Here is a 27,124-nt window from a genome sequence, read left to right as displayed (position 1 = left end):
TCCACTTGATGTGGAAAATAGATCTTTCAGCAATTAAGCCAAGACATTTTCTATCTGTGTAAGCAACTTTACAGCCCATTCATACAGAATAGACAGATCACTACAGTTTCAATTGCACCATCTTTCAAGATTATCTCTCTTCAGAATGAGAATATGATTTAATAAGTGTGGCATTCATAAAAATATACAGATATGGTAATAATAATTTCATGTGGCTCAACAGTCTGATGAAAGTCTTCCAGTTGGATGCCAATTCAGCAACTTGCATGTTCCCAACCTACTCCAGCAATCTTACCTGGGAAATAGAACCTCAGTTTAATGTGAATCCAAACCATGTGTCATTCCTGGCAGATCTTCACATCATTAAGAGGTGAAGGCTAAGTTGAAGGCAGACTGAAAAATTTCCATAGTTCAATTAGGATTCAATCCTGCAAACTTCTGTTTTCAGGCATGCACTTTACCACTAGACCACTAGGCCTGATGTAGGTATGGTGGAGTTAGTCATAACTCTAGCCAAGTTTTTTGTAAAAGTGCTGAAGTCTGTTTACAATTCTTAACCCTATGAAATGTTACTCAAAATTGTGAACTCATGATGCACTAGAAACATATGTTTCAATACAGAGTCACAATGAATAAATTTTAATGTGTTGCATATCTTTTTGGAAGTCTTGTATTTATTGTATGTTGTTCTCACTAATTTCAGTTCAAAACTTGGGCACTGAGTTCCATATTACAAAGCAATGAAAATATCACAGTGTTAAATAGTGTGAGAATTCAAGGTCATTCACCAGATAGTTTCACACACAGAAAACATCTGAAAAATATCACATACTTTCACTGTAACTTACAGCTCATGTCAACAGGTAAAATTCTGCATAGAGAATTTTTGAAAAACTTGATTATTAAGAGAAAGTCAAACCATTTTTTAGACGGCAGATAGAACAATCCCTCTGCTACCTCCCCATAATTTGGATGTAAGTAGCACTGTTATCAGGTAGTAGCACTGACTTTTCTTTGTTTACTTGCCATTTTCTCCATTTGTTCCTTGATTACATTACTCTTCTCTACACACTTTCATGTATAGGTTTTTGATAACTTTTCATCTTTCTTCTTCATTTTTTTTTTTTTTTTTTTCTCCAGAGATACAGGGTCCGGCATAAAAAACTCCCCGATTACAAAGTAACGTGCAGCGGACAGTAGAAGGAGCAGAGTGGTGGGGTGCGCGTCGTTAAGTAGCTGCCTACGTGCCGTTTTCAGTGTACGCCATGGCGTGGTCTGGTGAACATCGTGCCTTCGTAGTGGAAGATTTTATTCAAAATGGCGAATCGCCTATTAATACTCAACGTGCTTTTCACGTTCGCTTTGCGCTCGGACGACGGGACCCTGTTCCCGATAAGAAAACAATTTATTCTTGGGTTGCTAACTTTCGTGAGACAGGTTCCGCATTAAAAAGGAAACCACCTGGACGACCACGGACTGCAACAGGCCCCGGAAATGTTGATGCAGTTAGAGCTTCAGTTCAACAATATCCTCGACGATCCGCTAAAAAGCATGCGGCAGCATTACGGATATCTGATCGAAGTGTGAGAAGAATCTTGCATCGAGATCTTAAAATGCATCCTTACAAAATTGTAACTATGTAACTACGCAGGAACTGAGTGAACGAGACTGTGGTGTCCGTGTAAGTTTGTGCCAAGACCTTCTTCGGAACATTCGTCCCAACGATATTGTGATTTTTTTTCTGATGAAGCACACTTTCACCTTGCCGGAACAGTGAACAGCCAAAATTGCAGGTACTGGTGTGAACACAATCCCCAAGAACTTCATCAACGATCACTTCATAGCCCTAAAATAACAGTATGGTGTGCTGTTTACAATTCCGGAGTGATCGGTCCTTACTTTTTCAAAGAAAATGACAGGAATTTAACCGTCAACAGTGAACGCTATTGTGCCATGCTCCACGACTTTCTCCAACCGCAACTAGGGGAGCTTTTTGGTGAAATAGAGAACGTGTAGTTCCAGCAAGATGGTGCTACAGCCCACACAGCGTGGCAGTCACTGGCATTGGTGAAGGAAATGTTTCCTGGACATGTGATCTCGTTGCGTGGAGACATTGGCTGGCCCCCACGATCGCCGGACTTAACGCCCTGTGATTTCTTTCTTTGGGGCTATTTAAAAGCAAAAGTTTATGAACAACGTCCACAATCTTTACGAGCCCTGAAAGAAGCAATTACACAAGAGGTTGAAGCTATTCCACCTGAAATGACTCAAAGAGTAATGAATAACTTCAGGGAAAGACTCAAACAGTGTGTCGACAGTGCAGGAAGCCATTTAAGGGATGTTTTATTTAAAAAGTAAGACCATAAGAGTATTTTCTAAAATGGCATAATATGTACTTTTATTTAGTATAAATAAAATTGTTCTACCTTATTTGGTTTTGTTCTTATTAGCTTTCCTTAAAGGGGAGGTTTTTCTGCCGGACCTTGTCATATATTAGGAGATCAGAAATGAACATTATTTCAATTCTGTATTTATTTCTCTTCCTTACTCCATTGAGCAGTACTTGTTTTGATTGTGTAGTTGTTCTTTGGCCAGTGATGTGGTAACCAATTACTGGGTAGCAGTGCTGTATTTTCTGCATTGATTATTAGCTCTGAATTGAGAAGCTCCTCTGCTGCAGTCCGTTAAATCTGTCCAGTGCCACTTTGCATCATATTGTTCTGTTGTCTTAAAGGTTTTCATACTTACCTATTAATTTAACAGTTCTTTTTTCATATTCGTTGCAACATTCCATTCATTGTGTACCTTTTTCAGTTTAAAAATTCTAATGGCTTAAAAAGTTGGAGGTAGAATTTTCCAGAATGCACCATTCTTAACTTCAGATGAGCTTGATAGTCTTACTTCCTGCTGCATGTTTTAACAATACATCTTTAGTTTGTTTTCATAATTATAAGTGTCTGTGTCTTATATTGCCGTTATAATGGCACAGTACTGCAAATGTTCATACAGAACATACTGCCTGACAGTGAATTCATGTAATGACACTTCATATTCTGACACTTTCCCATATTACAACCATGTAATATCAGTGAAAAATCCGTGATTTATAAGTGGTTGATAGAAATTTCCTGGATAAACAGTCACATCAGTCCAGTTATACTGAAGACAGTTTACGTGAAAGCTTTAACTCATATCTCCATTGGCACCATCATTGTGAGCACTTGTTCTTATTTCTTCAGGATGTACTCAAGGACATAAGATAGTTTATTGGGGGATGTGGTCTATTTTTAATATTTTGGAAGATGACTGGTGACTAATTGGTAGCCTGTTCTAACTCTGTTGTTAACCTGCATAATACCAACATTTAAATCATTTTATTGAAAGAAAAACACAAGAATACACCAAATTCTTTCCTTCCCCTGAGAGTGGAGGGGGTGCAGTTGCCCCTTACCCACGAGTACGGGTGCCTTTTGGATGTACTTCCTCTCTTCTAGGCTTCACAGATCTGGAGGTAAAAACCAGCAAACTTATTTGTGGTAGCTAGAGACTAATATAATCGGCATTTAATGCATACATTTGTTAAGTCACATGATTTTGTAAACCTGCTGTGTTCTGAGGTGCCACAATCTGTATTCCTTTCGAACTAATGACTGGACTTCAATGAGTCATAGTGGTTAAATCAGTGTCATATGATTTCCATTTTATTTGTGATATTCTGAATGCTTTTTTTCTTTCTGTTCTTGCAGTTGCTGGCCCTGTATATGCGTCCCTTACTGCACAGGATGCTGCAGAGTAAAGGAGCACTACTGTCCGGGATGCAATGCATTCCTGGGAGCATATGATAACTAATTTATATCTTGCACTTATTTTAACTTATATCATAATATAGAAGTAATTCACACAATGCAACCAGTCGTCACTAACTTAGCTGCTTTGATTTTGACTTCCATTTGTTTCCTGTACTTTTCATACTTTTTTATATGAACAAAAGTTGAAAATTGTGCTCAGCTTTTATCTGTAATTATTCATTTTTATGACTTTTGGAGAGGAATAAAAATATTTATTCTTCACTCAGATCTTTTATTTGTTACTGATATAAATCAAATAGAAGCAATTGTTTTAACAATGTTAAGACTCTTAACATATGAAACGTGAACAAAATATTAATGACAGTTCTCCACATTTATCCTCTGAACACGCCATTTTGCAGGTCTAATATTCACGCATACCACTGCAAATGTATTCATGCAAAACATTAAGAGGCCATTTAATTCACAAATTTAATGCTCACTGCACTTTCTCACATAAACATATGTGGAAACAGAAAAAGAAATGTGATTTTTAAAGTGAGAGTAATAATAGTGAAACACAATTTTTTTGCTCTATGGCAGAGTATGCACTGCTTTTATAGAATATGAGAAGCTGAGCCAGGACTTTTAACATAATTGAATATGACCAAAAAAAGCTTATGTTATTGTAATTTAGATTCAGTGCCTTGGAAAAGAGAACAAGGTAACTAAGAAAAGAAATGAGGTCAGCTGCCATTACAAGAGTGTGCTTAATTTAGGAAATTGGTTACAATTAAACATATTTTCTGTAAAATCTGGTGTCTTTAAAATACTGGATTCCATCATCAAGAAAGCAAAAATCACATACTGAGCACCAAAACTAAAAAAGGTTGAATATGGAACCACATAAAAATCACTGTCCAGTTCGCATACTAAATTCATTCACATTATGAAATAAATCATAGAAATAAAATAATCCCAGGTACAAATCAAAAAATGGAAAATCCAGCGTGTAATGTAACAATATTATGAAAAGTAAAGTTGCTACTCACAATATAGAGGAGATACCGACTCACTGGGTGGGGGTAAGGAAGAGATGGGGTGGGGAGGGCGAGGGATAGCAGGGTAGAGGTTGGTGACAGTGAAAAGTGCTGCTGGGGAGCATGAAAGGAAGAGGTGGAGAGAGGATAGGACAGCTAGGTGCAGTTGGGAGGTTAGACAGTGGTCAGGGGAGAGGTGGGGGGGGGGGGGGGGGTTGCGGAATGGAGAGAAGTAAACAGACTGGGTGTGTTGGTGGAAGGAGGGCTGTGTAGTGCTGGAATTGGAACAGGTAGGGGGTTGAATAAGTGATAAAAATGACTAACAAAGGTTGAGGCCAGGAGGGTTATGGGAACATAGGATATATTGCAGGGAGAGTTCCCACCTGCGCCATTCAGAAAAACTAGTGTTTGGTGGGAAGGATTCATGCTGTGAAGCAGTCATTGAAATGATGGATGTTGTGTTGGGCAGTGTGCTCAACAACAGGGTGGTCCAGTTGTTTCTTGGTCACAGTGGCCATTCATGCAGACAGACAGCTTGTAGGTTGTCATGACTACATAGAATGCAGCACAGTGGTTGCAGCTTAGCTTGTAGATTATATGACTGGTTTCATAAGTATTACAGGGATATGAGCCATGAGGTGTAAGGGGTTGGGAACAGGGGTTGTGTAGGGATGGAGGAGTACGTTGTGTAGGTTCGGTGGACAGTGGAATACAGCTTTGAAAGATGTGGGAAGGATAGTGGGCAGGACATTTCTCATTTCAGGGCACGATGAGAGGTGGTCGAAACTCTGGTGGAGAATGTAATTTAGTTGCTCCAGTCCTGGCTGATACTCAGTTATGAGGGGAATGCTGTTCTCTGGCCAGACAGTGAGACTACAGGAGGTTGTGGAAGACTGGAAAGATAAGGCACAGGAGATTTGTTTTTGTACAAGGCTGTTTGTGAAGGCCTCAGTGAGACCCTCAGTGTATTTTGAAAGGGACTGCTCGACACTGCAGATGCGACAATGGTCGGTGGCTAGGCTGTATGGATGGGACCTCTTGGTATGGAACAGGTGGCAGCTGTTGAAGTGGGGATATTGCATTTGGTTAATAGGTTTGATATGGACAGAGGTACTGATGTAGCCATCTTTGAGGTGGAGGTCAAAATCTAGGAAGGTGGACAGACATTTCTTATTTCAGGGCATGATGAGAGGAAGTAAAAATCCTGGTGTACAATGTAATTCAGTTGTTCCAGACCTGGGTGATAATGAGTTAAAAGGGGAATCCTCCTCTTTGGCTGGATGGAGACTTTGGGAGGTGGTGGGGGACTGGAAAGATAAGGTATGGGAGATTTGTTTTTGTACAGGGTTTGGAGGATAACTACAGTCTGTGAAGGGAGGTCAACACCTAGGAAAGTGGCTTGTTGGTTTGATAGGACCAGGTGAAGCAAATGGGGGAGAAGCTGTTGAGGTTTTGGAGGAATGTGGATGGGGTGTCCTCACCTTTGATCCAGATTGCAAAAATACAATCAATGACTCTGAACCAGGTGAGGGATTTCGGATTCTGGATGTTTAGGAAGGATTCCTCTAGATGGCCCTTGATTATGTTGGCATAGGATGATGCCATGCGAGTGCCCGTTGCCATAACCTGGATTTGTTTGAAGGTAATCCTTTCAAAGGAGAAGTAATTGTGGGTGAGGATGTAGTTGGTCATGGTGTTTAGGAAGGTCCCATCCATACAGCCTAGCCACCTACCGTTGTCGCATCTGCATTGTCGAGCAGTCACTCTCAAAATACACTGAGGGTCTCACTGAGGCCTTCACAAACAGTAATTATCCTCCCAGCCTTGTACAAAAACAAATCTCCTGTGCCTTATCTTTCCAGTCTTCCACAACCTCCTGTAGTCTCACTGTCTGGCCAGAGAACGGCATTCCCCTCATAACTGAGTATCAGCCAGTACTGGAGCAACTGAATTACATTCTCCACCAGAGTTTCGACCACCTCTCATCGTGCCCTGAAATGAGAAATGTCCTGCCCACTATCCTTCCCACATCTCCCAAAGCTGTATTCCATTGTCCACCGAACCTACACAATGTTCTCATCCATCCCTACACAACCTCTGTTCCCAAGCCCTTATCTCATGGCTCATATCCGTGTAATAGACCTAGATGCAAGATGCAAGACCTGTCCCATACATCCTACCACCACCACCACGTTATGTGACCCACTGCTGTAACGTAACACAGCAAGTTATTACGAGATGACATTCATTGCAGTAAGGCACACAGCCATCTAGTATGGTGGCTGCAGGATGGCTATGTTGTTGTTGTTGTTGTTGGTTTTATTTTTTATTTAGTCCCCCCCCTCACAGCAGAGCTGAGCTGCCTGCTGTGAGAATTGCATAGTGTAACATTCAGTCAATACAAAGATTCATACCCTCTACGAAACTAAATAATCCATATTACTTATTATCCAATTTTGTTCAAATTTGGTACACAGCCTTTTGTTATTAATAGAATGATGCTGTCAAAATTTCAGATTTTTATTTATTATAGTCCTGGAGATAAAGTGAATTATCTAAAACTCCTAAAACCTACACTTGTTTTTTAAAGCCAAGTTAGGAACAACAACAGATTGAATTTCATTATCATTTGAAGCCATTCCAAAGTTATCAGTGCATAAAAAACAATTAGAATTTTCTTTTTAAAACTTCAGTCACTGTGCGTTATGTAGTACAAAAATTGGTCAAAATTATTATTTGATGATATTTTGCCATGTGAGGGCATAAGAATGATTGAGTGTGTATGTGCAACATATGCTATAATTTAATATTTCATTTTACGTAAAAACTTGTACAAATGAACCGTGGGAGAGTTATGTTGCAACCACGATTCAGGTGATGTATGGCGAAGTGTGCTTGCTTTCGTATAAAAGTAGCCAGAATGGGAGTTAGAGGCAGAATAAGTTTATTTATCAATGGTCAAGAATGATATGGAAAGAATGTTCTGATTGGTCGTTTAGATCAACAGCCAATCAGAATTAAGCTGTTCCCATGTGAGAAGAGGAGTGGACATATAGGAGAGTACCTTGAAAGGAATCTCTTGCTAGCATTCCTACAGATAATGTCAGATTGCTCCTTAAAAATATTATTCCCCTTCTGTGTGGGATAGTATTGTATGGTAGTGAAACATGGACTATGGGGAAACTGGATTGGTAGAGAACTGAAGCATCTGAGATGTGGTGCTACAGACAAATGTTGAAAATTAGGTGGACTGATCAGGTAAGGAATGAGGAGGTTCTGTGAAGAACTGGAAAGGAAAGGAATATGTGGGAAACACTGACAAGGAGAAAGGACAGGAGGATAGGACATGTGTTAAGACGTCACAGAATGATTAGCAGGGTACTAGAGGCAGCTGTAGAGGGCAAAAACTATAGAGGAAGACAGAGAGAGGAATACATCCAGCAAATAATTGAGAACATAGGTTGCAAGTGCTTCTCTGCGATGAAGAAGTTGCCACAGGACAGGAATTTGTGGCAGGCTGCATCAAACTAGTCAGAAGACTGAAGAAATAAAAATTACCAAGAGACAAAGAGAAATGAAATACATGGATCAGTGTACACTTCACTACAGATCTACTCTGTTGGATTCCAGTTTCTGCATAACAACTAGCAAAGTTCATGGTAAAAATGTCTTTATTTCCATCATATGTAGACAGCTATTGTTACATGACAAATTTTCATTGAAGTCATGTAGACATTAAGCCAACAGTGTGAAGTAATTGGCATCTGTTTAATACAACAAAGGAAGCACCAGCTTTTCTTCAAAGTAACAGCTATCCTTCTAACTTTTCTTTGTTAAATTTAGGCTGAGTAAGGACAAATAATTGATAGACCTTTAAAATATTACTCAACTGTTAACACAACCTAACAGTTGCTTCTCTTCGTCAATGAATAACTTTATAACTTTTTGGTTACACATCCTTGAAGTTTCTCCTACCAGTATAAAAAGTGGTTTCTGAAGGCACACCTGTCAGAGCAGATAATGAGTCGTTTTTAGATAGCCCATTTAGTACAGTAATTTTCCATGAAATGCAGAGGCCCCATGTTTAATTCCCAGTCCAACACACAGTTTTAATTTTCAAGAAAATTTCAAATAATTTTAGCATAAAATTATCCATGGGAGTAACATGACAATGTCAAATACACTCAGACCCCCCTCCCATGTATTTCTGATCATGATGAAGATAGCCAGTCTTACTGGAAACCAACTAAAACAGTAAAATGAAATTGTCATGGTCTTACACAGGTGATAAAATGGAAGACTTGCTGTGATTGCTTCCTTTAAAACAATAGTCTAACATTCAGATGGTTGCTAGAATTTTCTCTCCAAAGACCAGAGTACAGTAATGAGAATTTCAAGGGCTATCTAACTACATCGCCTGAGCCTCTCCTGAAAATTCGTTAATATAAATTAAAACTGGGCACAAACAAAGTGATAAACAGCTTTAGAATTGCAAAGGACTGGATCCAAATTGCGATGAAATCCCTTTGTATGAACTTAATACTCTGCATTAAAGTGCATAGTAAATAAATACCACTGAACTAAGGAGCACAGGAAGAATGATTGTTTAAATGCCTCTGCACGTGCTGTAATTCATCTAATCTTGTCCTCACAAACTCTGTGGGAGTGATACGTAAGGGGTTGTAAAACATTTTTACAGTCATAATTTAAAGCTGTGTCTTGAAGCTTTGCGCTTTAATATTTCTCAGGATAGTATGCATCTATCTCCAAGAGTCTCTCAGTACAGCTTTTTCAGCATCTCTGTGACACTCTTCCACAGGGCAAACAAATCTGTGACCATTTGTGCTGACCTTCTCTGTATGTGTTCAACATTTTCTGTCATCCTGTTTGGTATGGGTCACACTATATATTTTAGGATGGGTTGCATGAGCAATTTATGGCACAATCCTTTGTAGACTGATTGCATTTCCGTAGTATTCTCTCAATAATTTGAAGTCTGCCACTTGGTTTCGTTATGACAGAGTCTATGTACTACTTCCATTTCATATCCTTACAAAATGTTATGTCCAGATAGTTTTGTGAGTTATCTGATCTCACTTGAGGTTTGTTGGTATTAAACTCTTAGGGTACTACTTTGTCGTTTTGTGAAGTGCACAATTTTACATTTCTTAACTTTTAAAGCAAGTTGCCAATCTTGGCACCACTTTGAAATCTTATCAAGCTCTGGCTAAATATTTATGCAGTTTTTTAAGACAGAGTTTTTCATTACAGATAACTGCAACTGTATGAGGTTAATGTTAATATTGTCTGCAAGGTCATTAATACACAACATGAACAGAAAACGTCATAACACACTTCCCTGGGGCATACCCAAAGGTACTCCTACATATTTTGATGACTTTCCGTCCAAGATAATGTGCTGCATCCTCCATACCAAAAATTCTTCAGTCCAGTCACGATTTGTATGCAGTTCTTCACAATTCTAAAGCTGTTTATCAATTGCTGTGCCCAGTTTCACTCTGTTTGAAATATCTCATTATATTTGAGCTCACAATATGTTGTGAGATTCTGCAGCAAATTGATGTCAAGGATATTGGACGACACCATTATGGATCACTTTTGCTACCTTTCTTGTAGGCAGGTGTGTTCCATGCTTTCTTCCAGCTACTAGGCACAGTTTTATAGATTATAGTTAAAAGAGGGTCTAAATCAGCTGCAAATTCAATAAAGAATCTGATTGGGATTTTATCAGGACATGGAGCTTTGTTCAGTTCTAGTAATTTCAGCTGTTTCGCAACTCTACTGATGCTAAGATCCATATTATTCATCTTTGTACTGGTGTGAGAACTATACTTATGCAATATCCCTAAATTTTCATTTTTAAAGGAATGTTTAAGAATTGAGTTCAGTGTTCCAGCTTTTGATTTCCTACCCTCAATTTCATTCCGTGTCTCATCCATGGCTGTCTATACACTAAACTTGGTACTACTAGCAGCCTTTACATATGACCAGAATTTCTTTGGGTTTTTTTAAAAATCCCTCAATAATATTTTGCTGAGGTAGTCATTGTAGAATTCATGCACTGACTTCTTGGCAGCCAAAGACATTTCATTTAGCATCTCCTTGATTTCCAGCTCCATTCCTTATTTTACACCTATTATTTAGTAGTCTCTCTTTGTTTAGAGGTTTCTTTACAGTGACTGTGTACCATGGAGGGTCTCTCCCGTCATTTCTATTGTACCAGGTACTTATCTATCATACCTGAGCTGCAGTTCTTGTATATTATCCTTTCCATAGCTAAAATTTTGAGTTCCTTTCTGAGATATTACACTACTGCTCCTTTATTTAATTTGTTGAAAACAAAAATCCTTCAACTTGTTTTGGTTGCCCATCTCAGAGACAGAAGACAAAACAAGCAAAAATGTGTGAGAGCAGAGATAAACAGAGGCATAACAATCACTTCTGGAGAAAGCCTCTGTGACAGTGTAAAAGTGTTACTTGTCACTTGCAACTGCTTATGGATGTTTGAAGGTGTATGAGCAACTAATTGTAAGACTTGCCTCTTAGTAGTTTCATGTGTGTTTGATTGTCTTTATTCCCAATGTTACTAGCTTTCAAGGAGATGTAACGCAGAAGATGTTGCATATATTTCTGCTTTTTCCCAGGAGTTCACTGACTTCATGTTGTCTGTGAAGCTTTAATTATCATAGACTAGATGGTCAATCTTGACTATGGAGGTGTGTTGTAGATAGTTAATGCAGCCATCTGTGTTTGAGATTGTAGTTTCCCATACAGGGGTGAAGGGTATGCTTGAGTGTTTGGAGTTTGTGTACTGTTGTGATGTAACTTTCTTTAATTCCTCTAGAAAAGACTCTAGGAGGAACTCAAGATGCACATCTATGATGTACAAGAGTAACCCTTATTGTACATTCCCACCACACATATAGGTATAACTACCCCATGAACCATGGACCTTGCCATTGGTGGGGAGGCTTGCATGCCTCAGCGATGCAGATGGCCGTACCATAGGTGCAACCACAATGGAGGGGTATCTGTTGAGAGGTCAGACAAACGTGTGGTTCCTGAAGTGGGGCAGCAGCATTTTCAGTAGTTGCAGGGGCAACAGTCTGGATGATTGACTGATCTGGCCTTGTAACCCTAACCAAAACGGCCTTGCTGTGCTGGTACTGCAAACGGCTGAAAGCAAGGGGAAACTACAACCGTAATTTTACCCGAGGGCATGCAGCTTTACTGTATGGTTAAATGATGATGGCGTCCTCTTGGGTAAAATATTCTGGAGGTAAAATAGTCCTCCATTCGGATCTCCGGCCGGGGACTATTAAAGAAGATTTCATTATCAGGAGAAAGAAAACTGGTGTTCTGCGGACTGGAGCATGGAATGTCAGATCCCTTAATCGGGCAGGTAGGTTAGAAAACTTAAAAAGGGAAATGGATAGGTTAAAGTTAGATATAGTGGGAATTAGTGAAGTTCGGTGGCAGGAGGAACAAGACTTTTGGTCAGGTGAATACAGGGTTATAAATACAAAATCAAATAGGGATAATGCAGGAGTAGGTTTAATAACGAATAAAAAAATAGGAGTGCGGGTAAGCTACTACAAACAGCATAGTGAACGCATTATTGTGGCCAAGATAGACACGACGCCCACACCTACTACAATAGTACAAGTTTATATGCCAACTAGCTCTGCAGATGATGAAGAAATTGATGAAATGTATGATGAGATAAAAGAAATTATTCAGGTAGTGAAGGGAGACGAAAATTTAATAGTCATGGGTGACTGGAATTCGAGAGTAGGAAAAGGGAGAGAAGGAAACATAGTAGGTGAATATGGATTGGGGCAAAGAAATGAAAGAGGAAGCCGTCTGGTAGAATTTTGCACAGAGCATAACTTAATCATAGCTAACACTTGGTTCAAGAATCATAAAAGAAGGTTGTACACATGGAAGAATCCTGGAAATACTAGAAGGTATCAGATAGATTATATAATGGTAAGACAGAGATTTAGGAACCAGGTACTAAATTGTAAGACATTTCCAGGGGCAGATGTGGACTCTGACCACAATCTATTGGTTATGAGTTTCAGATTAAAACTGAAGAAACTGCGTGTGATACCGTCGTCGTGCAAGACAGACAATATATAAAACAATTGAAGACGTAGAAATGACAACATCGGCTGCCGACAAGAAAAAGAATACCATCAAGTTTTCATCTATTTTTAGGTTTCAGATATATATTTTAACTGTTTTTGTGATAATATTTACTATATAAGTGACTTATTAGTGGTTTCTTCATTAACCTCTGCATTTCTTGTGTTGTGGCCTGATATTTGTGAGTGTTTCGTATCGAGCAACTTAACCTCTTACCTGTGTTTACATTCCGCGCTGACCAGTTGCAGCTGTAGCGGCGCATCAAAAGCTAAGTATTAATTAATTGTTTGTGTATAGTAGTTTATTTAGGAACTTTAGTTGTCTTCAACTGGTGTTCTTGGTGTTTTTCGGTGAAATAACTTCAGAAGAAACTTTTGCGAACTGCTTTCAGTTTCGTTACTGTCATTAGATGTTTGATTTTCTTTCTGTGTTAGTATTTTGTTATATTCTCATTTGTTGTTGATTAATACTGTCAATAATAGTAGTTACTTCCCTTGTAGAGCAAGTTCGTGATAATTGTAGTCAGTTTTTAACATCTTCTTATTGTAGTAGCGGAACTTAGATAAAGTTGTTTTCTTGTTTCAATAATTGTAAAATTTTACCATGAGTGAGAAGTGTGGGCTTTGCCGTAGGTTCGTGAGTAGTGGATTGTGGTGTGAGACTTGTTCGAAGTATTTTCACTGGGGGGAATGCAGTGGGGAAGCCAGTGGGCATTCTGGTGAGATCCTCTCCTGGAACTGCAGGTTATGTAGCAAGAGTAAGTTGATAGAGGAGCAGGAGCGTAAGATCTGTGCCCTTCAGGTGCAGTTGAAAAACGCACAGGAGGAGCTAGATAGGATGAGGAGGGAGAAGGGGGTTGGGGAATGGGAGCTGGCTGTTGGCAAGAGATCTGCTAGGAGAAGGAGATTTTCAGATAGTTTACTATTGGTGTTTGTAATAGATATCACCAACTGTCAGAGTAGTGGAGAGGAATCTCTAGTAGCTGCAGATGTAGGAAGTATGGAGCAGACCTCAGCAGTTACGGTGGCTAGGACAGTTGCAAAGTCTAAGAGAAAGAAGAAGGTTCTGCTGTTAGGTAGTTCTCATGGTAGAGGTGTAGGCCAGCAGTTGCAGGAAGTTTTGGGGAGTGAGTACCAGGTCACCAGCATTGTGAAGCCTAATGCAGGATTGGCTCAGGTGACTTTTAACATAGGGGGGTTATGTAGGGATTTTACTAAAGAGGATCAGGTAGTGATTGTGGGTGGGGCTGGTAATAGTATTGATAGGGATGGGGAGTATGACATAGATGGTGACCTGGAAAAGATAGCCACTCAGACTGGCAACACGAATGTGCATTTCGTGGAACTGTTTCAGCGTCACGATCGGCCTCATCTTAATACAGCCGTCAGGCGTAATAACATGAGACTTGGGGGTGCGCTGATGACAGAAGGCATGAGTCACATCTCAGTGGTGTCGGTGGAGTCTATCAGTAGGATGGGTTTCACTAGACATGGCCTGCACCTCAACAGGTATGGAAAGGGGAGGTTGGCAAAACTTATAGGTGACAGCATAGGTGGGGGTAGTGGGATCACTCATGGGAAAATTCCGGTGGTTGTGGGTGTTAGAGCTGTACCTTTTATAGATTGAAGTCAGCTGATAGGTATTCCTGCTTAAGGGAAGTCTCTCTAACAAAGAAACCACTTTCTACAAAGCTTGGGTATCCGATTAATGAGGGAATTAGTATATTTCATCAAAATATACAAGGTATTAGAGATAAAGTTAGTGAACTGCTTATAGATGTTGACTCTGAAATTATTGGTATATCTGAACACTTCTTAAATAAGGAGATAATTCAGAGGCTTCCTTTACCAGGATACAGGTTGGCTGGCAGCTTTTCGAGAAGCTCTTTGCGGTGTGGGGGAGTAGCCATGTATGTGAAAAATGGTATCCCATTTGAGTCAATTGATGTTTCAAAGTACTGCACTGAAAAGGTGTTTGAATGTTGTGCAGGTGTGGTTAAATTTAGTGGAGCTAGACTTCTTACTGTTGTTATTTATAGATCCCCAGACTCCGATTTCACAACATTTTTGCTAAAGCTAGAGGAGGTTCTTGGTTCACTTTATAGGAAATACAAAAAGTTAGTTATATGTGGTGACTTCAATATTAATTGTATAAGTGATTGTGCAAGGAAAAGGATGCTGGTAGACCTCCTTAATTCATATAATCTTATGCAAACCGTATTCTTTCCAACGAGAGTGCAAGGGAACAGTAAAACAACCATAGACAATATTTTTGTTCATTCGTCATTATTAGAAGGGCATTCTGTTAGCAAAAAGGTGAATGGCCTTTCAGATCATGATGCACAAATTTTAAGTCTAAAAGATTTTTGTGCTGCAACACATGTTAAATATAGTTACCAACTTTTTAGGAAAGCTGATCCAGTTGCTGTACAGACTTTTGTACACCTTATCAAGGAACAAGAGTGGCAAGATGTTTATAGTGCTGATACAGTAGATGATAAATATAATGCCTTCCTCAAGACTTTTCTCGTGCTCTTTGAAAGTTGCTTTCCGTTACAACGTTCAAAACAGGGTACTAGCACAAACAGGCAGCCTGGGTGGCTGACTAAAGGGATAAGAATATCTTGTAGAACAAAGTGGCAATTATATCAAAACGTTAGGAACAGTCAAAATCTAAATGCAGCAGCCCATTACAAACAGTATTGTAAGGTGCTTAAAAAAGTTATTAGGAAGGCAAAAAGTATGTGGTATGCAGATAGAATAGCTAAGTCTCAGGATAAAATTAAAACCATATGGTCAGTCGTAAAGGAAGTGGCTGGTCTGCAGAGACAGGTCGAGAATATAGAATCAGTGCGTAGTGGGGATGTCCGTGTTACTGATAAGTCGCATATATGTACAGTACTTAATAATCACTTTCTGAATATAGCAGGTGAACCAAATAGAAACCTAGTCCCAACAGGGAATCATATAGCGCTCTTAGAAAAAAGTGTTCCGAGACTGTTACCTGAAATGCTCCTCCATGATACTGACAAGAGGGAGATTGAGTTAATAATTAAATCACTAAAGACCAAGAACTCTCATGGATATGACGGGGTATCTAGCAGAATACTGAAGTATTGTTCCACGTATGTTAGCTCAGTACTTAGCCATATCTGTAACTTTTCCTTTAGGAGTGGTCGGTTTCCTGACCAATTAAAGTACTCGGTAGTGAAGCCACTTTATAAAAAGGGAGACAGGGATAATGTTGACAATTATAGACCTATTTCTATGACATCGGTGTTTGCTAAAGTTATCGAGAGGGTTGTATATACAAGGTTACTGCAGCATTTAAATTCACATAATTTGCTGTCAAATGTACAGTTTGGTTTTAGAAATGGCTTAACAACTGAAAATGCTATAGTCTCTTTTCTCTGTGAGGTTTTTGACGGATTAAATAAAAGGTTGCGAACGTTAGGTGTTTTCTTTGATTTAACGAAGGCTTTTGACTGTGTTAACCACAAAATATTACTGCAGAAGTTGGAACATTATGGAGTAAGGGGAGTAGCTTACAATTGGTTCGTCTCCTACTTTAAGAACAGAAAGCAGAAGGTAATCCTCCGCAATATTGAGAGTGGTAATGATGTTCAGTCCCAATGGGGCACTGTTAAATGGGGCGTTCCCCAAGGGTCGGTGCTGGGGCCACTGCTGTTTCTTATTTATGTAAATGATATGCCTTCTAGTATTACAGGTGATTCAAAAATATTTCTGTTTGCTAATGACACCACCTTGGTTGTGAAGGATCTTGTGTGTAATATTGAAACATTATCAAATAATGTGGTTCATGATATAAGTTCGTGGCTTGTGGAAAATAATTTGATGCTAAATCACAGTAAGACTCAGTTTTTACAGTTTCTAACCCACAATTCAACAAGAACTGACATTTTAATCAGACAGAATGGGCATGTTATAAGCGAGACGGAACAGTTCAAGTTCCTAGGCGTACGGATAGATAGTAAGCTGTTGTGGAAAGCCCATGTTCAGGATCTTGTTCAGTAACTGAATGCCGCTTTATTTACCATTAGAACAGTATCTGAAATAAGTGACATTTCAACACGAAAAGTAGTATACTTCGCATATTTTCATACGCTTATGTCATATGGTATTATTTTTTGGGGTAATTCTTCTGATTCAAAAAGGGTATTTTTGGCTCAAAAACGGGCTGTTCGAGCTATGTATGGTGTAAGTTCAAAAACCTCTTGTCGACCCCTATTCAATAGTCTGGGAATTTTGACATTGCCCTCACAGTATGTATTTTCGTTAATGTCGTTTGTTGTTAACAATATTAGCTTATTCCCAAGAGTTAGCAGCTTTCACTCAGTTAATACTAGGCAGAAATCAAATCTGCATGTGGAATGCACTTCCTTGACTCTTGTGCAGAAAGGAGTGCAGTATTCTGCTGCATCCATTTTCAATAAGCTACCACAAGAACTCAAAAATCTTAGCAGTAGCCCAAACACTTTTAAGTCTAAACTGAAGAGTTTCCTCATGACTCACTCCTTCTATTCTGTCGAGGAGCTCCTGGAAGAGCTAAAAAATCAAGCTAATTCCAGTGTTACATTCTTGATTTTCTTTATTTAAACTAACGACTTGTCACCTGAATATGTTTCCGATATTTCATTTTATCTGTTTCTATAATCGTGTTATAATTTCATGTATTGACTCGTTCCATGACCATGGAGACTTCTCCTAAAGGTGGTCCCACGGAACAATAAACAAATAAATAAATTAAAAAAAAACTGCAAAAAGGTGGGAATTTAAGGAGATGGGATCTGGACAAACTGATTAAACCAGAGGTTGTACAGAGTTTCAGGGAGAGCATAAGGGAACAATTGTCACAAATGGGGGAAAGAAATACAGTAGAAGAAGAATGGGTAGCTCTGAGGGATGAAGTAGTGAAGGCAGCAGAGGATCAAGTAGGTAAAAAGACGAGGGCTAGTAGAAATCCTTGGGTAACAGAAGAAATATTCAATTTAATTGATGAAAGGAGAAAATATAAAAATGCAGTAAATGAAGCAGACAAAAAGGAATACAAACGTCTCAAAAATGAGATCGACAGGAAGTGCAAAATGGCTAAGCAGGGATGGCTAGAGGACAAATGTAAGGATGTAGAGGCTTATCTCACTAGGGGTAAGATAGATACCGCCTACAGGAAAATTAAAGAGACCTTTGGAGAAAAGAGAACCACTTGTATGAATATCAAGAGCTCAGATGGAAACCCAGTTCTAAGCAAAGAAGGGAAAGCAGGAAGGTGGAAGGAGTATATAGAGGGTCTATACAAGGGCGATGTACTTGAGGACAATATTCTGCAAATGGAAGAGAATGTAGATGAAGACGAAATGGGAGATAAGATACTGCGTGAAGAGTTTGACAGAGCACTGAAAGACCTGAGTCGAAACAAGGCCCCAGGAGTAGACAACATTCCGTTAGAACTACTAACGGACTTGGGAGAGCCAGTCCTGACAAAACTCTACCATCTGGTGAGCAAAGATGAATGAGACAGGCGAAATACCCTCAGACTTCAAGAAGAATATAATAATTCCAATCCCAAAGAAAACAGGTGTTGACAGATGTGAAAATTACCGAACTATCAGTTTAATAAATCACGGCTTCAAAATACTAACGCGAATTCTTTACAGTCGAATGGAAAAACTAGTGGAAGCCAACCTTGGGGAAGATCAGTTTGGGTTCCGTAGAAATATTGGAACACGTGAGGCAATACTGACCTTACGACTTATCTTAGAAGAAAGATTAAGGAAAGGCAAACCTATATTTCTAGCATTTGTAGACTTAGAGAAAGCTTTTGACAATGTTGACTGGAATACTCTCTTTCAAATTCTAAAGGTGGCAGGGGTAAAATACAGGGAGCAAAAGGCTATTTATAATTTTTACAGAAACCAGATGGCAGTTATAAAAGTCGAGGGACATGAAAGGGAAGCAGCGGTTGGGAAGGGAGTGAGACAGGGTTGTAGCCTCTCCCCGATGTTATTCAATCTGTATATTGAGCAAGCAGTAAAGGAAACAAAAGAAAAATTCAGAGTAGGTATTAAAATCCATGGAGAAGAAATAAAAACTTTGAGGTTTGCCGATGACATTGTAATTCTGTCAGAGACAGCAAAGGACTCGGAAGAGCAGTTGAATGGAATGGACAGTGTCTTGAAAGGAGGATATAAGATAAACATCAACAAAAGAAAAATGAGGATAATGGAACATAGTCCAATTAAGTCGGGTGATGCTGAGGGAATTAGATTAGGAAATGAGACACTTAAAGTAGTAAAGGAGTTTTGCTATTTGGGGAGCAAAATAACTGATGATGGTCGAAGTAGAGAGGATATAAAATGTAGACTGGCAATGGCAAGAAAATCGTTTCTGAAGAAGAGAAATTTGTTAACATCGAGTATAGATTTAAGTGTCAGGAAGTCGTTTCTGAAACTATTTGTATGGAGTGTAGCCATGTATGGAAGTGAAACATGGACGATAAATAGTTTGGACAAGCAGAGAATAGAAGCTTTTGAAATGTGGTGCTACAGAAGAATGCTGAAGATTAGATGGGTAGTTCACATTACTAATGAGGAGGTATTGAACAGAATTGGAGAGAAGAAGAGTTTGTGGCACAACTTGACAAGAAGGGACCGGTTGGTAGGACACCTTCTGAGGCATCAAGGGATCACACATTTAGCATTGGAGGGCAGTGTGGAGGGTAAAAATCGTAGAGGGAGACCAAGAGATGAATACACTAAGCAGATTCAGAAGGACGTAGGTTGCAGTAAGTACTGGGAGATGAAGCAGTTTGCACAGGATAGAGTAGCATGGAGAGCTGCATCAAACCAGTCTCAGGACTGAAGACCACAACAACAACAACAACCACATTCCATCAAAGTCAAATAGTTCCCTCAACATCTTGTCTGAATGTTCTATGAGTCCAATCAAAAGAGATGTCATTGTGCATTCTGTGGTTGTTTGTAATTAACAATGTCATAAAAGGACCCTTGATTGTGAAACTGAGCAAGGTTGCACAATGGTAAGACACTGAACTTGAAATTAGGAGGCCATCCAGATATAGGTTTCTGTTATTTCCCCGAACACTGGCATTGTTCCTTTGAAAAAGACATGTCTGACTTTCTTCCTGTCCTACACCAAACCAGTCCTTGTGCTCGATCTCAAATGACCTCATAAATGATGGTTTGCTAAACTCAAATCTTCTTCCATATCTTATGGCCGTAAGGTCAGTAGTGTCGTTCAGTTTTCCAATGCCCAGAAAATGGAACAGAAATTTACCATCAATTGAAGGGATACAATAATGAAGGAAAGAAATGTGAGGAAGGGGTATGAAATGTTCAACAATGGACAAATAAATGTGCACAGCAAAATTTTTCCTGGACATCTGTCACTCATCACAGATAATGTTGAAGGACCAAATGGAGAGCAAAATTGTACAAGACTCTTTCCATGAGGCTCAATGAGTTCCTCAAAAGGAAAAAAAATTGGACGTGATGCGAAAGTGAATTCAGTGAACAACTGACTTAGTGTACTGTCAGCAATAGACTACAATATGAAAGTATATATATATATATATATATATATATATATATATATATATATATATATATATATATATATATATATATATATATATATATATATATATAACAAATGCTTAAGTAATTATGCTATATCCTGGAGTAGCTGTATATCGGTGCACACATCAGAAAAACAGGAGATGATGATGCAAGGTGGGAAAACCACCTGCAGACAGGACTCAAACCCATGCTAGAGTTGAGCAACAGGGCTGACTGAACAGTGGACATGACACATGTGCAGGTCAGCAACAACCTGTGCAACCTCAGAATGTCACGAACCTTCAACACAATGCGGTCAGTGGTCAAGCACAAGCCACAGTCCATATTGAGATCAAAGAGGAACCAGTGCCAAACTGAAATTATCAACAATAGATAGTAGTAAGGTGGAAATAGTAATGAATGTTATCAGATGAAATATATGGCTGACTGAGTGTCGAGGTGTTACTGTATTTATTTCGGGCATAAGGGACACTTTTGGCCCGTGTGTTCACGTGGCAAGACAGTGGTGCACTCACTAGACAAGTGCAGTGCTGCGGCAACACTACCCTCTATTGTCCATTGAGATACATTTGCACTAGTGAGTAATCGACTCGTGTGCAGCCCAAGACCAGATCTTCTCCCCCCCCCCCCCCCCCCCCAAAAAAAAAGAAAAAAAAAAGAAAAACTGGTGCATATGGAATGAAATGACCCTGAGGTTCTGTGGAAGGTATGGGCAAAGGTGCAGTCTCATAGACTGTAGGCTTTGGGAAGGAGTGTGATCGGCAGTGTTCATTGGAACAGTGCTGGTGATGGATGTGCCAGGGGGTACCACTGATCCACAGTGAGCCAGGGGGAGGGCCAGGGAAACAATGGGACATCCACAGCAGCTGCCTGGTGTTGTGGCCTTGAGTCACATTGGCACCAGAAGGTGGTGGAAGAGGGGGCTGTGGAGTGGATACTTGTGTGCGAGGCCAAAGCTGGTTGTGGTGATGGTGCTTGAGCCCCTTCCATGTCTGGACTCATTGCCCATCGGTGGACGCTACTGTTGCTGGTGTCCAAGCCTCAGCACTCCCACAGGAACATTCCCACACCATCATGTCAAGGCTGTAATGTCGGAAGGGACACAAGCGAGGTGATGGTGTCAGCAGATGAAGCAAGCTCCAAGGTTGGTGACCATGTAGGAGCTCCACAGGGCTATGATTGTTAATTGGTATGGTGCAGTAAATGCTCAAAAACAAAGCTAACTGGGTGGCAGAGGATTCAATTGCCTTCTTCATCTGCTGCTTAAAAGTTCAGACCAGATGTTCAGCATCACCATTGGAGGAAGGGTGGAGCAGTGGGCTACAGATGTGTTTGATGCCATTGGCAGCACTGAAGTCGTTGAAGGCAGAGGCCGTGAATTGTGGGCCACTGTCAGAGACCAATGTGCGAGGCAACTCTCTGATGGCCAAAATTTGGGTTAAGCCAGTAAGGGTGGCCTTGGCTGTGATGGATGCCATGCATACAACATAGGAGTACTTTCAATAAGCACCCACAACAAGCAACCACATAGAACCCATGAATGGGCCTGCAAATCAAGATGAATGTGGTACCAAGGGAGGCGAGTATGCCAGGGGGCAAAGGATTGATATGGCACTGCATGGTGCAGGGTGTATGCTGTGCAACTGCGGACCATCTTTTCTATGTTGCTGTTGATCCCAGCAGTGTGCCAGTGTCTTCACGTGGGACATGGCCCAATGACACCAGTGGAGCAAACTCAATACCCGACAATGCCATTCTGCCGGCATAATCACTCGATGTGCATCCATCTCAGTATCTAAAAGGATGAGATCCTCCGCAACTGAGATTTGGTGAGAAAGCTGTTTCCAAGAGCAGAGCTATGTTGTCATCCGACAAGTGAGATAACGGGGCCAGCCATGGACTACACAGTGAAATATCCGTTGCCAGGTAGTCCCAGCACACTGCAGTGACAACACACTGCTGTAAGGGAAAAAGCGTCAGACATATGTTGTCCTTCAGCTTCAATGTGGAAGTAGAGGATCTCTTGTTGGTCAAAATCAGGGTCCAGCCCAGCTGGTAGATGGGACAATGCATCAGCATTGGAATGCTGAGCTGTCAGCTTGTATCAGATATATATAATTGTAGACACCGAGGAGTAATGCCCAACACTGAAGGCATTGCGCTGTTCATCCTGGGAAGTTGTAACATGGCCTGCTACCAGTGGCTTGTGATCTGTAATCAGACAGAACTGCAGCCCAAAAGGTTGACACAAAGTTTCTTGACTGCGAACATCCCTCTCAATCTGGGAATAACTGCATTGTGCCAGGGTTAAGGTTTTGGATGTGTATGCTATATGCTTTTTGGAACCACCCACATTCCTGCGTGCCATGATCACTCATACACTATAGATGGATATGTCAGCTGCTACAACGAACAGGTGACTGGGAGAAAAGGGAGTGAGGTATGGTGTAGATGTCAGCATGGTTTTAAATTTTTTTAAAGTGTGGTTGCAGACAGGGCTCCAGGTGTAAGGAACCCCCTTTTTTATGCACTGTTTGAGAGGTTGTGCAACATGAGCTGCCTGTCGTAAGAATTTAGCATAATAGTTGAGCTTGCCCACAAACACTTGTAATTCAGGTAAGGTAAAGTGATGGTGGGAACATTTTGATTAGTAGGCTGGATTCCCTGTTTAGAGAGCCATTGCCCCAAGTACTCCACTCCTGCCTGAAACAAATCTGTGCTTCTCCAAACTATAATGCAGGCCCACACCCCACAGGGTTGTGAACAGTGTGCAGAGTTTTTCCAAATGCTCCTGGTGGGAGGGTCCTGTAACAATGTCATGCAAGTAAATGATGCAAACTGGAACATGCAGAGCCATGAACAGGAGATGGAGATTTTCCAGATGCTCCTGGTAGGAGGATCTGTAACAGTAAGGTCATCCAAGTAATTGACACAAGCCAGAACATGCTGTATCAACTGTTTCAGAAATTGCTGGAATATTGCAGGGGCTGAGGAAATGCCAATGGGGAGTCACTTGTACTCATACAATCCAAATGGCATATTAAGGATGACAATGTTCTGAGATGCCTCATCCAAGGGTAGCTGGGGGTATGCATGGATGTATGCAGGGAGGTCAATCTTCAAAAAAAAATCCCTGCCAGTCAGTTTGGTGAGAAGATCTTCTTTCTGGGGTTAGGACAGCATTGAGGGTCACCTTGAAATCCCCATACAAGTGAAGAGACACTTTCAGCTTCTGGATGATAACAAGGGGCATCGTACATGCTCTAGATTTAACAGGTTCAACAAATCCCAGCTGCCTGCATTCGATCAAGTTCCTGCTTCACAGCAGCCCATAAGGCCATCAAAATTGGTCTGGCAGAGTAAAAAAAAAAGGTGTGGCATCTGGCAAAAGGGTGATGTGTGCCTGGATGTCTGAAGCATGCCTCAAATCTGGTTGAAAGAGAGATGAAAACACCATGTAGAGGTCATCCAGTTATTGGAAAGGGATTACAGTGGAAACCACATTGACTTCATCTGAGATAGAAAATCCAAATGTCATGAAGGTGTCAAGGCCAAAAATGTTGGTATCCAGTGGATGGTCAATGATAGAGAACATCAAAAGCTGAGTAACATATTTGTCAGTTACCAAATTCGAGAATTGCCTATGAATTGGAATCGCATTGTGTCCATAGGGCCACCAAATTGCACAAGAGCGGGGACAAGTCAAGTGAACCATTTCAGACATAAGTCACCTGATTGATCAAAGAGATGGTGGCCCTAGTGTCCACCGAGCGAGGTGGTGCAATGATTAGCACTCTGGACTTGCATTTGGGAGGATGACTGATTTAGGTTTTCCTTGATTTCCCTAAATCACTTCAGGCAAATGCCAGGATGGTTCCTTTGAAAGGGCATGACTGACTTCCTTCCTCAATCATTTCCTAATCTGATGGGACTGATTACCTTGCTGTTTGGTCCCCTCCTCCCAAATCAACCAACCAACCAACCCAGTGTCCACCTGAAAATGGATGTCCTGGTCAGACATGCAAAGCTTGAGAAACAATTTCTGTGTTATTTCTGAGGTACTACTGTCTACAGCACTTGTACTGTGACATGGTGTGGTCGCATTGCTGGGAGGGGACGGGTCATGCAACTGCAACATACTGAGCATAGGTGCCCCTCCTTGTCACACCAAGTACAGGATCCCAGTGGTCTGCAGTCTGCTCAGGAGTGAGTGGAAAAACACTGTGGGCACAAAGGGAGTGGCCCCGGTAGCCATCATCAAAGGACCAACAGGAGGCTCAGAACTCATAGAGACATCGGACAAAGACTAATCACGATGTTGCTGCAACCTGGTTGTCATCCTACATTTTCTTGAATGGAGGAAACGATGGAGGATGGAATGTGGTGTCAAGTGCAGGGGGCACCTGAATCTGGGGAACAGCGGCCTCCTGCACACAAATATTGTCCACCAAGAGCTGAAGCAACTTTTGAAACAAGTCCGTCTGTATCTGCTGCTGGTATATCAGCTGGTGCTGTTGCTCAAGCAGGCTAACCAATTTAGCTCTCATGCTATGAAACAACTTCCTTTTCCCTCATTGCCAATTGCTACATCTGAGAGCAGCCGGATGCCAGTGCACATGTCAGAAAAAACAGGAGAGAAACAATGATGAAACAATACAGGAAAACTGCCTGCGGACAGGACTCAAATCCATGCTGGAGTTGAGCAACAGGGTTGACTGAACGACAGACCCAGCACAACAAGAGCAAGTCAGTAACAACCCATGCAACAAAGAGGTGCAACAAACCTTTGACACAACACTGTCAACATGTCAAGTATGAGCTTATAATCCAAATTGAGACCAAAGAGGAAAACCATTACCAAAGTGAAGTCATCGGTGAGTAGAAAGTAGTACGCTGGAGATAGCAGTGAACGCTATCAGATGAAGTGCATGACTGACTGAGTGGTTGAGGTGTGGCAGTATTTATGCTGGCCATGAGGGACATTATTGGCCAGTGTATTCACATGGAGGGGCCGTGGCACACTGATTAGGAGAGTGCAGTGCAACAATGACACTGCCCTCCATCGTCCATTGAGAGCCATTTGCTCCGATGGGCATTAAACTTCCCTGTAGCCTGATACCAGAAATGGAGATTATTGTTTAGCTTCAATTTTGTCAGTGACATGTATTTTGTTAACAACATATATTTCTTAATCTTTTTAAAGCCAAACAATCATTACTTCCTGGATTGCATAGAAACAGATGGATTGCATCTTGCTGAGACAAAAATTCTAAAATCAGTTACTGTATTGTTGGATAGACAGAAAAAGTTATAGACTCAGATCACAATATAGTAATGATAAAGACGAGGCTGAAGTTTAAGACAATCACCAAGATAAATAAGCATGCTAATGGCAAGAGAAACGACAAACAAACAATTATTAAAATTAAAGTGTAGAATTTATGAGATTGGAGACATGCCTTTGAACTTTCGTGTTACCCACATAAACCCAAAGATAGGAAAGGCAGATAACTGTAAAAGCTGCAACACAAGCAGCTCCACAGTTCATGCCTCCAAACTGCTGACGAGAATAATGTACAAAATTATGGGAAAGAAACTTGAGGATCTGTTGGATGATGACCGGTTTGAGTAAATAAATGGCAAAGACACCAGAGAGGCAGTTTATTTCATTAGACGTCACTGCTTCTTGCTACACAGTGCCAGGACAAGTGGTTGGTTTTGTACATGTTACTCATGATGGATGATTGTGGCTATTTGCACATGTACTGGTTGTATTATGATTAAATACTTACAATGAAGGTGATGGTTTCATAATAGATGTCATGTCTGGAACTAGACACTGCAAACAAAACATATCTCTCATTGCAACTTTGACAGAATTACAAATAGTAGTTTTAATGTACATTTAGTGGAACAATATTAAACTTGTGTCAACATCCAACACAAGTCTCTACATAGAATTAATGAATATTAATGTAATGTTGCATTTGTTTGAATCACAATGACAACTACTGGAATAGTCCCTGACAACTTGGTGCTTCCCCAAGGGTAGGCCTGTGATACCTGGAATTTCTATATTTGCATCCATGCAAATACTTCAGAAACAAAGCAGAACAGAATAACTGAATAACTCCATTTGCTATAGCCCTACTTTTTAGTTAACATTTTTTTCTTTTCTCTGTTATACTGATAGTGAACACAATGGCAGTATGCCATTATTGGCTGGGAGACCTGATCTGGGATTTTCAGCTGCCTGGTGTTTGTCTCTTTATTTGTCACCACGTCAGTGGCTTGCACATCAATAAAGATGAGATAAAACAATGAGGACAACACAAACACCCAGTCCTTGACTGAACAAAACCTGTGACCTACTTGTGAATCGAACCCATGACCTCATAATCTTGAAGCAGTGCTGCTAACCACTAAACCACAAGCTGTGGACTATACTGGTAGTAACTATACCTGATTTACTTAAAGTATTGAAATTCTTACATAGGCCATATTTCATTAAG

The 27,124-nt window shown here is 40.4% G+C and overlaps 1 protein-coding gene across 1 annotated transcript in view; it reads left to right on the top strand.

Moving 5' to 3' along the window:
• Positions 1-4,070, top strand: part of LOC124791841 (lipopolysaccharide-induced tumor necrosis factor-alpha factor homolog) — a 116,907-nt gene extending 112,837 nt beyond the window's left edge. Inside the window, exon 4 of the mRNA XM_047257891.1 lies at positions 3,747-4,070. Coding sequence (XP_047113847.1) covers positions 3,747-3,849 — 103 coding nt within the window. The 3' untranslated portion in view covers positions 3,850-4,070. The remainder of the gene's footprint in view (positions 1-3,746) is intronic.
• The last annotated feature ends 23,054 nt before the right edge of the window (positions 4,071-27,124 follow it).

This window comes from Schistocerca piceifrons, chromosome 1 (assembly GCF_021461385.2).
Source record: "Schistocerca piceifrons isolate TAMUIC-IGC-003096 chromosome 1, iqSchPice1.1, whole genome shotgun sequence".
Lineage (NCBI taxonomy): Eukaryota > Metazoa > Arthropoda > Insecta > Orthoptera > Acrididae > Schistocerca > Schistocerca piceifrons.
This window is presented reverse-complemented; position numbering and strand designations above follow the sequence as displayed.